This window comes from Haliotis asinina, chromosome 6 (assembly GCF_037392515.1).
Source record: "Haliotis asinina isolate JCU_RB_2024 chromosome 6, JCU_Hal_asi_v2, whole genome shotgun sequence".
In the NCBI taxonomy this organism is placed as follows: Eukaryota; Metazoa; Mollusca; class Gastropoda; order Lepetellida; family Haliotidae; genus Haliotis; species Haliotis asinina.
Window position 1 is genome coordinate 33,713,624 of NC_090285.1, and position 11,866 is coordinate 33,725,489.

At 38.4% G+C, this 11,866-nt stretch overlaps 2 protein-coding genes across 3 annotated transcripts; one reads left to right on the forward strand and one right to left on the reverse strand.

Moving 5' to 3' along the window:
• Window positions 1–456: 456 nt before the first annotated feature.
• LOC137286476 (alpha-ketoglutarate-dependent dioxygenase alkB homolog 3-like) lies at window positions 457–5,288 on the reverse strand. 2 transcript variants are annotated; one of them, XM_067818367.1, is made up of 7 exons: window positions 5,027–5,288; window positions 4,624–4,655; window positions 4,186–4,233; window positions 3,414–3,606; window positions 2,245–2,454; window positions 1,205–1,297; window positions 457–630 (listed from the first exon to the last, which is right to left on the reverse strand). In XM_067818367.1, exons 1-7 carry the CDS (start codon window positions 5,207–5,209, stop codon window positions 556–558), a joined length of 834 nt encoding a protein of 277 aa, XP_067674468.1. In that variant the 5' UTR covers window positions 5,210–5,288; the 3' UTR covers window positions 457–555. The 2 variants fall into 2 exon arrangements, with proteins under 2 accessions (XP_067674468.1, XP_067674469.1); XM_067818368.1 differs by lacking the exon at window positions 4,186–4,233 and having other exon boundaries at window positions 5,027–5,263.
• Window positions 5,289–5,507: 219 nt separating this feature from the next.
• Window positions 5,508–11,866, forward strand: LOC137286477 (BLOC-1-related complex subunit 5-like). Its single transcript, XM_067818369.1, has 4 exons — window positions 5,508–5,533; window positions 5,798–5,917; window positions 8,515–8,852; window positions 9,764–11,866. The coding sequence occupies exons 2-4, from the start codon at window positions 5,803–5,805 to the stop codon at window positions 9,989–9,991; spliced, it is 681 nt and encodes a 226-aa protein (XP_067674470.1). The 5' UTR covers window positions 5,508–5,533; window positions 5,798–5,802; the 3' UTR covers window positions 9,992–11,866.

The following is an 11,866-nucleotide window of genomic DNA, read 5'->3' on the forward strand; positions in this document are numbered from 1 at the left end:
CATGATGATCGTAAGTATATGTTAAATTATGGGAGTGTAATTGTCTACAATTGGTCCTTCGTAAATCACACTTGTTGTAAGATGCAGCTGTCATTCATGCTGAAATATGATCATGAATCAATCACTGTATTGTCAGCTCCAGGTTCAGTTATCTTCAGACCCCTCTTATAGCAGCAATAAACAGAAACAAAATAGCGGCATTGAAAGAAACGTACTGTTCAAGGAAAGTATCAAAATCGTTTTAAAAATCTGGTAAATGTTGTCACAAACAAACAGGTCGACATTATCAGCCATCACAATCAGTCAGCTGGCACATCCTATCCCCTTGTCAGTAAGCCATAACAACAAGCGGCATTTAAAGTGAAGATAAGCATGCCCCGCTATATGGAGAATAATCATATCTCTTATGATACTAAGACACAAACATCTTTCTCTTCATTTCCCACTTTCTTTAAAACAAATCACATCAAAATAACAAACAACTGTCAAATGTTGATATATATCAAATAATACAATATTTACGATAAATTGATAAAATATGGATCTGCATCATGATTATTCTGGATAAATAACTCTGAATGTCAAGTTGATCCTTGGCCCCCTGTCATGATACTCCCTGGGAACCCGATGCTGAAACAGTGAAACACAGATGGATTTAAGGCTTAGTATCTTATCTTGTTCAATGACACATGACACTTTATGAATAAGTGAAAGATAATGTGAGATGTGTTTAGTTTTATGAGGACTTGAGGAGGTCCCTGACATATCTGCCTCTGGAGCTAACAGATCAACCATCCAAACTGAGGTAAGTCACCCAATCAGTGACCAGGCAAGTGACCCAAATGGGTACCAGGGCAAGTGACCTAATTTGGAGACCAGGGCAAGTGACCCAATCAGGGACCATGGTACGTGACCCAATCAGGGAACAGTGCAAGTGACCCAATCAGGGGCCAATGCAAGTGACCCACTTGCCCCACCCTAATAAGTAACTCTTACTTATCATGTATGGACTGTAAGGTGAGTGGCTCCCTGATGAAAATGGTAAAATGCATCAGACGGGGTTTGAACTGAACTCAGAAAATGTACTACCTTGAGATGTTAAAAAAATGGAAAATATGTACCAGCCTGCAAGAATTTTGGGCTGGTAGGCTAGTGTTAAATTCTAAATAACAGATGATGTCAAAATAGTTGTAAAAGTTCTTACATGCCAATCTTCTTGTGTGGCACCCTCCATGATCAGCAGAGATCCTGAGGGAAGGGGAACACGGATGAGCTGACACAAGGCAGGATCCTCACCCTGAGGGGCACAAACAACAGCAACAACATTAGAATAGTTTCTACAGTCCGTTTGACTTAAAAGCAGACCAATTAATTGCATTCTCAATGAAAAAAAAACTAATAAATATATAATACTCAAGTAAAACAATGATCATAATTGAAACATCAGACTAAAAACTTTTGTAGTTTTAGGACATAAATTCTGCAAAACCTCACAGAGTTGGTGTCATGTTTTAATTATGATCACCATTTTCTTGAGTATTTTATGTTTATAACAAATAAAACTGCACTTGTGACATCATTCCATTGTCTACTTACTCAATAACTTTTCAGGAATGGAGACGTGTGTACCAGTTTCAAACTAAAAGACTTTACTGTGTCACTTTGACATTTAATTTTGATAAAACTATATTAACATAAATATATCCAATACTTTGAATGTAATTTAAGTAGGTGAATATCCTTGAAACTTACCATTTCTCAAAAATAATGAGCCTTGTTTCCTCTGAGGCCTTTGCTCCATTATATTCAAGGAATGGAGAGTTACTTGGACATTACGATCTACGTCATTACCTCCCTTTATACACATGTCTATCCAAAGTTTAGAAAGAGTAATTCAACATGCTCAAAACATGTCGAATTGAACCATGCATGTTTTGAACCTCGTTATTGTTGGTTCGTCAGTTCTTTAATCACAAGTATCTTCAAATAGATAGTTATTTTTTAGACCCATAATTTGACTCCTGCTTTTGAGAAAGACAAACTTCACAGGTCTTGACAGACAATACTTGCAATTCTACAGTCACAATTAGAACTGACTAGGAAGGTTTTAGACCATTTTTCATTACTAGGACATAAGTTGGCAGCTCCCGATGCACAGTTTATCATTTCGATCAATTTTCATATTGGAATGCAAAAGGTGTACAAAATTCTAAGAAAAATATAGAAATATTCCCAGGAACTTACTCGTGCAGGTTTCTTTCTCAACTCAAAGTTCCTGACATCTCCAAAAGACAATGAAGCTATGGTAGGATTTTCCCCAAGTGACTTCTCATCATCAGCATGCCAGGCAACACTGTCATGTCCATCTCGGTACAAGTTGGCTAGGACTGAGTTGAAGGTCAGACCTGTTACCTCCTCCAGGTGTTGCTTGAGCAGCCTCATCACAGCAGGCCACTAGCAAGAGAGAGGCGTAGCTATTGGCAATGGTGACATCAACTGATGGACTACAGTAACATTATGACAAATAGTCAACTGGCTAAAGGTTAAGCGAATGTACCTGGAAATCAAAATGCTTCAATGAGATAGTCAGTTAGGTTTTCCTACACTTTCAGCAATATTCCAGCAATATCACAGTGAGAGATGCCAAAAATGGGCTTCACAGATAGTACCAAAATGGGGAATTGAACCTGGGTTGTCAGAGTGACAACCCAACACTTTAACCAGTACGGTACCCTACCACTTTTTGCTTTTCTCTCCCTTAACCTGAGATACATTGCAAACATCTCACCCAGACACATCATGGGTTACGTTTGGTCTCTATGGTGTCTTCCAGTAGAACAGTGCTACAATAAATCAAATCGGTACTTTCCCCAAGAGAAATCGCCCAAATTAACAAAGTTAACACCACATGTACGTATTATATAGCTGTGTCCAAATTCAGAGGATTTGTAAAATGACTTGACATTTAAAAATTTGTCAAAAAAGCAAATTTCAGGAGGATTTTGTTCATATATTTGACAGACTGACTAATTCCACTTGATGACAAAAAGACTTTAGAATACATAATTTCAGGATTTTGTTCATATATTTGACAGACTGATTAATTCCACTTGATGACAAAAAAACTTTAGAATACATAATTTACTGCACTGTCACTGCTTCTCCTCTCACTAGTATGTGTATCGCTTGTGTTACTTTATTTGCCTTTTAGTCAAAACATGACTGCAGCAAATAAACAGTATTTAAATCCAGTTCTTATTTCAAAGGTATGTTTAGAAGTATAAACTGCCAAATATGTGAATGATATTTCAGGTAATATGATGAGAGGAAACCTTCACTCAACACTGTATTGTACTGTTTTCACGAACTGAAAGAAAATGCAGTCTCCTTGTAGTGTGAAAATGGCAGCCTACATCTTTGTTAACATCCAGTTTAACCCCTGAGTAGGAGTAGGGCAGGTCACCAAACCATGCAGTGAGCCGTGGCTGCAGGTACTGTTCCCCGTTGTAGGAATCAGATCGTTGTCGCCAGGGACACTCTTCAAACAGCTGATCAAACATTCCTTTGGCCTCAGTTGGATCAAGAAAACATGGGAAATACCTCAGTCTGGAAGCAGATCAGCAGTAACTGCAATAATCATAGCAACAGAGCCCTTCAATTCAAATTTATGTATGCAATTACAAAAGACATGTCAATGTTTGTTCTATAGTCTACTTTACCTAAAATAAGCCACCACTGACTACTGTAATGAAATCTGACTTAGCAAGCTGGAATGTGCCTAAATGATGTTGAGCATCTTGTCTGCCATTATATGTATTATGCATTCACTGTATTTAAAAATGTTAACTTTTTTTAGAATGGATGTTTTTACCATATTCCCAGGTCATAGAAAGGTTGTGTGAATTAATAATAAAATCCAAAAATAAACATTAAGATACTTAATTAAATTCTTCTAATGAAAGATACAGTTCATTTTGTGCCTAGATGAACAATGAATGTAGTTGCAATATGTAATATATCAAATATGTGATTGACATTTGAAAATTGAAGACATCTCTGTCTGTGATTCTAATGCTTCTGTGATTTCCATTAACCGAAAAGAGGGAAACAATTTCCGTTAACTCAGAAAAGGGAAACAATGGTATTCTGGCACATTTTCTTAAAACAATAAATGTAATCAATTACCTAGAAATGCCAGATGGCCCACTGCTAATGTCATAAACTCCGGCTTTCCTGAAACAAGTTCAATCATTATCATTGTGAGAATATAGTGAGTTGGTTTGGATATGCATCTCTCTTGCTTTATTTCAGTCACTCATATCAGCTGAATGTCAATAATAGGCTTCAAAGTCACAATGTGCCCCATAAATTCGATGAATCATTTCTACTCAGAAAATTGAGTTTACAAGGCACCTGGCTTACATTAAAGGCTTCAGTCACATGACTGAGACACCTGACATATCTTTACTGTGGGTCAGGACTGAAGCCCTTGAACCTCTCCAGGATTCAAACTGCCATATGCGGTCACTCACCTAAATACACTCTGTGATCAGAACAAATTACTTCACATGATTTTAGATCTGGACTTCATGTAACACTTGATATAACACCAAATTCACTTACGTAATAACTTGATCTGGTGGTTTCTGCCTAATCTGAAAATTTATTAAAATGCTTATGTTACTGATGATAATGAAAATGCTTCATTTCCTGTAAGACAACAAGCACAGTTTAAGATAAAAACTAAAGTTTCCTATACAGCTGCTTTTGGATAAACTGCAATGTTTGCTGTTTAAAGCAGCATGCTGCAAACACTAAAGCTGTAACATTTTCATGCTGGAATGTTAGTAGGTCAGACTGGACCAGACAAGCCAGTGATTGATGTTATGAGCAATGACACACGCCACCACAGGAATCAGACATACAAGGTATCCTTCCGATAAGCTACATGAAAACAATGTACACATCAAATTTAACCACCCCATGAGTATTTCTTGGAACTAAATATTTAATCACACCACTTTACCTCGTCAGTCTCTTCGAAAACAAACTTCTTTTCTGAGCTCTGTGAAACTTGGTCGATATTTTTACCCATCCATGCTGGTCCTGCTGGCATTTTAGGTTTATCTCTGTCAGATCTTACATTGGATACTGACGGTGGAGCCCAGCCACCCTGTACACGAGCTCTCCTTCTCTTGTCAGCGTTCATTGCTTTTCCACTATAGACGTCTCTGTGTTTTGTTACTCACTGGCGGCCATAATTGACACCGGATGTAGTTTAAAAGAGTGAACGCGCCGGAGACTCGAAAGATTATTTTTCATATTGGAAATAGTTAGCATTGGAAACATTACTTATTGTTGTGGAGATTGTATTTGCATATTCTTAGGTTTTGAGGAAATAAAGTATAGCATGGTCATATATGTACGATATATGAAGTCAATTAGCACCATGTTCGTGTTTTATTAGCAGTTTACTTACAATCCCAGTTTTCATTCTTTTGTAGTACGGAAGAGGAATCAGACGATATCAAGTGTAAGTGTTTTAACTAGAAATGATTTGATACTGCATGACATGGAAAGCTCTAACAAAAGGTGGATTGTGGTTAGTGTTTAACGTTGTCTAGCTCTATTGTCATAATTGTTTTACTAACAGTTAATATTCCCGGCACTCATCGTGAGAAGTGCAAGATGCTATTGCAGGAGTTTGTCATGATTATTCCACACTGTCAGTGACAGGATACCATTGTACTCTGAAGTAAAATTTTCATCTGTGATTGTTTATGATTTGTCTTGACAGTGACTATGGGCTCTGACCAAAGCAGTCTGCCAGCAGGTGCGCCAGGAAGCACAATCCGATCTCAAAGAGATGAAGAAATCCCCTATACTCAGTTCTCTATCAGCAAGCCCATTGATGGAGGTAATGCTATGATTTTATACCAATGTAACATATTAAGGTAGCAACGACCAGCACTATCTCTTAAAAGAAACACTGGCAGGTTGCTCAGTTTGCTGACAGGGGCTAACCTGCAAGTCACAAGTAATCATAGGCTTCATATTATATCCCAGTGTTAGCGGTTTTCGACGGTATAAGACAAAAACGTAATTTTTGTCTTTAATATCAATTTAAGTTTCGATTTTGCTAACCTTGAGTGATAAAGGTATATTCATCTATTTCACAAAAAGTATCATGTCTTTCCAACAAAAATAGCGTTAATAACATTGTATCGTCGAAACTGCAGTCGCTTGTCACATCCGGGTATTTTTGTATGTGTTTTTGACGGTGAGCCATTATTGTAACTTTTCCCTCTGCACTGCGAGAGAGTGTTTTGATCACGTGGCTTCCTGTTTCATACATAACCTGTCACTAGCAGGCGACTATCTTGTTGAATTTTGCTTGCTATTTTTTGTTATACAGCCAATTGATTTTGCATCTGAAGTGGTATTAACGATCGAGGGTAAATAATATTGTTGTTTATTTGCCCTTTACATAACTTAATTTCTTGATGTCAATTGTCAATAAAACGTCTCACGACAGGAACTGGGTATCCGCCCTACTGATGAAACTGTTTGTGCACTCCGACTGCGCATGTACTTCCTCGATATAGCGCTAGCAATGCAGTCGTCGAAATCACCAGAACGTCGAATTCAGCGCGCTTAGGGATATTTGTATTAGTATATTTTAATGATATTGGGAGTTAATGTGTGTATCTAGTTAATAGTTTTTAGTGTATTTATTTTACTCAATAGTCTCTCATAACCCTTATTGATTGGCTCACCTTTTATTGTATTTTTTATGTTACAGTCGTGCCCCATTTTTCAGAACCTCAAATATCAGGAAAACTCACCTTCCGAATGAAAATTCCCTAAAACAAATTCACAACGTTGTAAAATTACTCACCTATCCGGAAATCCAGTTTCCGTAACCGTACGGTCATTTTCACATACAAAACACTAAATTACGTGCACATTTGTTGCGTATATCCGGATGGCTGAGTACCTGTATGTTTACACAGGCGTTTACCAAGGGCCTCGCGTGCCGTAACATGAAAGAAGTCAGCAGTCTTTGAAGCGGGAGAAGATTAACTACCTCTGAGTATCAAGGTGACACAGGGTTAATTTTGAGGCATGTCAATTTGTGGGTCACTATAATTAATTAATCCAGATGATCAACTTAGCCTGGACAGCTGTGAGCGAAAAGACAATTGCTAACTGCTTTCGTCATGTGGATATCATCCAATCAAATGAGGACCTACAGGAAGACATGGCGTTGTCGGAACTATGTACTGCAACTGTGACTGTTTGTGGAAGTCGCGGTGGCTGAGCGGGCTAGGCGGCTGACTTTGTGTGCTGGCGATTAGGTGCCTGACTCTGAGGGTGCCAGTTCGAATCCCGGATGGGACTCAACCAAAAAAGTACTAGAATTTGTACTTTACTAAGAAAGTGAAATCCCAGATATGACATATGTTGCATGTAACTGCTACTGCTGATGATCTTGTGAATGTCAATAGTGACGAACTGACCGGTGAAAGTCCTCTTGCATTTCTATACAGCCAGTGCAAAAAGCTATGACTGATTTCTTCAAGTGACCATAACTTCATGTACAATTATGAGACATGTTATGTATCCACTGATTTTTGTTTATGTGTACCGTAATCGATTATGTCTGATGCCTACCATGTTCGTTTCTTTTTATGTTTCTTTCTACATATGGCCCGTGGTTCAGATGCCCATATCCGAAAATTCGCTTATCCGGACAATTTCAATGAAAACACAAGTGTTCGGATAAATGGGGCATGACTATATATAGTTATCATGTCTTGTGAGATGAGACTTAGATTAAATTATCCATCTGTCTGCTTCACAGATCAGCTCATAGATCCTTCATTTCTGTTTTGTATTTATTCATTGGTTGTAAGGGAAGATGGATTACCCTGACCATATCTTTATCCCTTGGTTTCCTTTCCACTCAAGCATCCCATGTTAGATCATAGGACTAGATATCCCATCCTGATCAAACACACAATTTATGATCCCACAGGTTCAGAGCCAAAATTATACTGTATGATTCTTTTGGTTATGAATGAAAAATGCAGTGTTAAGGTACCTCTGTGGCAATGAAAACTCTTAAGTTTCTGTAAAAAACCCTTTTTTCTAAATTTGTCTGTGCTTTATTTAGGATCATGGATAAATCCTACCATATGCCATTGTATACAGTAAGATACCAGAACTCGAAGGTCTCCACAACATGCTCAAGAGGGAATTATGATCATGCATATGGAAGAGAAATGGTGGTCATTGGTTCCTGAACTTTCAACTTTTTAAGTTTTATATTGATTGAAATATCATAGTGAAGAGTCATTCAAATTACCAACTTCGTGTTCTTTTATAATTTTGAGAAGTATGTTTATAAATGATTTTCCACGAAAATGCTGTAATTACAATCATAATCCTCAAGGAGTTACGTGTGTTGTGATACTGATGTTGATTTAACTCTTGACTATACATCATCTTCAGATTCTCCTCGACAGTCACCACGGATACAGAAACACAAAGTACAACAGAACAAGGACAAGGAGAGTACCCCCAAACATGACATAGTTGTAGTTGCTGAAGGACAGGCCCCAATCAAAGATCCTGATCCAGAGCTGACAAAACTCAATACCATTCCCGTGTTCTTCCCCATCATGAGAGGCTCGCTTAATGTTCCCACCAGCTCCAGGGACTTGGAGATGCTGGACAAGCTGGATTACAGACAACTGTTGTTCCTGTGTCTCCGATATCAGGAACACCTCAAGCAGTTATCAGAAGCTGTTGCTTTTGATCAGAATGCTTTGTGTATTAGGATTAAAGAGGTAGGTCAGTTCACTTGAAGGAATATGTTTCACTAGTTTCAGCAGTTGAATACTAAAAATGTGATACAACTCTTTTGCAGAATTTGACTTTGCTGAAAGCCAGTGGTTAGTTTGGCATCTGAATCCAAAGATTGTTGCATTAGGCGATACAGGACATTGTATACTGTCAGGGGCTGATCAAGAGGTTGGATGGAGGGGTACGCATCCTTCCTCTTCCTTGAACATTTTTCAGAGGAGCATTTCCCTCAAAGTTTTAGATTTCATGATTAATCTGCACCTCCCTTCTCCAAAATCATGGACTCGCCATTGACTGTTCAGACACTGTTAGTTACCCTCTACATGGACAACACTTGCGAAGAACTACACAAAGTAAGAAAATGTAATTTTGATATAGACATACCATTACCGTAATTATCTCCCCTTGATCATGCTGGTCAAAGCAGTGTTTCTCACTGGAGACAATTAACAGTGGAAGATGATATGAGTTATGTCTCTCCTGCATGAGGAAATTTTGCAGTGCATTATCCAGTATTATCCCAAGACTGAAATACTATTTTGAATTTTGTAAAATTTGTTAAGAACCACGTAGAACATGTTTGGTATGCTTAGGAAATTAACTGATTTGAAACACTCAAAAGAATAATAGGGCTGTAGTAGGTGAATGGTACAAATCATTACTGTGCAATAACTGAACAAGTCCAAAGAGTTTCATCACCTTGCATGCATCACTATTTGAGCTGACAACTGTCTGATTCTGCAACATGTTGAGAATGCACACAAAATTGCATATAGAAGAGGTGATCCTGATGAAACAGTAGAGTGACTTCACTGGAGGTTTAGAAGTTCAGTTCAGTTCAGACTCTGGGTTGTTACAAAAAGTAGACAGATTATTGAAGATGCTTATGTTTTAGATTCACCATACCATCAATGTACTGCACACAGCATTAGCTGAGAGACAGAAGAAGTATAACAAGTATGCTGAACAGTTTAACCGGGTACATGAAACATTATCTGTGCTGAAGAAGATTAGACTCAGGATGGAAGATATTGGTCCCAAAATGGACAGACTGAATAAACTCTTACCTCCTGGTGATCAGTTGGAACCCTTTAACATGAAGCTTCAAAAACCTCAGTCCTGATGGGCTAAGAAGGAAAGGACTTGTAAGTGACTGTGATTTGTCTGTTTCCTGACTGGAAGTGTTCGTCTTTCAGGTTGCACATTAACATTAATGTTGCATGCTTTGTATATTGTGTATTTCAGTGCAATTATTGATCACTTTGAAGATGCCAAATAGTATGTCCTTAAGTACCTGTACTGGTAGTGTAGTTTTGTTCTTATATATTTGTTAAAATGCTTTTGAAAAGTTAGCAAGGTATGTTTGATTTGTAATACTTATAGTATTTGTAACCATAGTAACAATGCCTCACTGTTCACAGAAACATTGTTAGTATGTTTATTACCTGTGTGACAGACATACAGATATATGAGCATAAATTGTATGTAGAAATATGTTGTCAGTTATTTTGATGGTGTCTGTTATTTTGATGACTACAGGGAAAAATAGCTACAGGGAATAATACAAAGTTTGTTGTGACAGCGATATGCTTACCTGCACACACATTGACTGTACCGGTTAGTGTGCACTAATGCCTATGATTGGATTAGGGTAGTTGAGGGCTAAGAACAATTAGCAGACTCTGTGCTTAATCTCACAAGGTTGGAGGATAGAAACACATATTGAGGGAAAAAGCAAAGTGACGAGGAAATGTTTAATTTATTGAGAGAAATTTTTTCGTATGGAGAAGGAAATGTATTGCTTTAAAGTGCTTGTAACCAAAGTCATTTGTGCTAACCATGGCAAACCCAAAGAAAGTCGAGTATGTTACACCACAGAAAGGAGGACAGCAGATACTACTTGATGGCTATAGATACAGACTCAATAACAGACGACAGACGTGTGTACACTTGAAGTGTGTTCATGGAGGCTGCCTTGGTAAGTGCACCACAGTCGGACAGTTTGTTTGAAATCAGTCCCCACACAACCATCCAGAGGAAGACCATGCAGCTCTGAAGTCTGCTTGTGCACTGAGGTGATGGGTACAGACTCAGACAATGCGAATACCGACCATCTATGATGAGGAGATTTCAAGACTTGACCAAAATAAAGCAGCGACAGTCAAGTCCTTCTGTTCAGTGAAGACAGTGGAGACACAAGATGATGCTGCTACTTCCCAAGACGCTGAGCGAGGTGAATCTACCGGACTACTTCAAGGAAACTTCAGATGGACAGCCCTTTCATTGCATGGATGACAGAGACGGCAAGATCATCTTCCACCTGACCATTTTGCAAGACCTTTACATCCTCTACATGAACAGCACATTCACAGTTGTGTGCGAAGAACAGCAGCATTTCCCCTCTTTCCAGTGGCCATGGTTCAGGACACCTGGATCAAGATCATGGACAATGCTCCTGCCATTGCACAGAAGGATACCATCCATGACTATGTCACCAATACCTGGAGGGGAGACCATGCCAAGTTCTGGGTCGGATTATGGAACCCCCACAAAACCTGATGCCTGAGGACGAACAACCATTTTGAGTGTTGGCATTCCCACCTCAACAAGAGAGTGCAGAGAGTTCACCCTAACATTTTCGCCTTGGTGAAAGTGCTGCAGAAGCTAAAGAAAACAGAAAGGAACACGTTGGTGCACTTGTCACACAGCGCTTGTCCCCAACCCCATAAGAGGATCTACTTACGAGACAGAAGGACCAACTAGCAACTGGAATCAAGACCCCCATGACACAAACAGCTTCAGTGACTCTGATTGTCAACAGAAATGTATATTTGTATCTTCGTATAATTGCACATATGTAAATAGTTCATGTTGATTAATGATGCACTGTATTATTTAGAATGTAATGTAATATCAATTAATAATTCAATATTGTGTAATGAAATGTAATTTTGCATGAAGAAATGGAAGTGATATGATTAAATCTTATAAAATGTCA

Bases quoted from the DNA above. Each gene is read 5' to 3' on its own strand.
- LOC137286476 (XM_067818367.1), bottom strand. From the start codon at position 5,209: ATGAACGCTGACAAGAGAAGGAGAGCTCGTGTACAGGGTGGCTGGGCT. The intron at 4,656-5,026 runs GTAAAGTGGTGT...ATAAATTTTCAG, and splicing joins TTTTCGAAGAGACTGACGAG to ATTAGGCAGAAACCACCAGA. The intron at 3,607-4,185 runs GTAATTGATTAC...ATCTGCTTCCAG, and splicing joins GGGCCATCTGGCATTTCTAG to ACTGAGGTATTTCCCATGTT.
- LOC137286477 (XM_067818369.1), top strand. From the start codon at position 5,803: ATGGGCTCTGACCAAAGCAGTCTGCCAGCAGGTGCGCCAGGAAGCACA. The intron at 5,918-8,514 runs GTAATGCTATGA...CATCATCTTCAG, and splicing joins CAGCAAGCCCATTGATGGAG to ATTCTCCTCGACAGTCACCA. The intron at 8,853-9,763 runs GTAGGTCAGTTC...CTTATGTTTTAG, and splicing joins TGTGTATTAGGATTAAAGAG to ATTCACCATACCATCAATGT.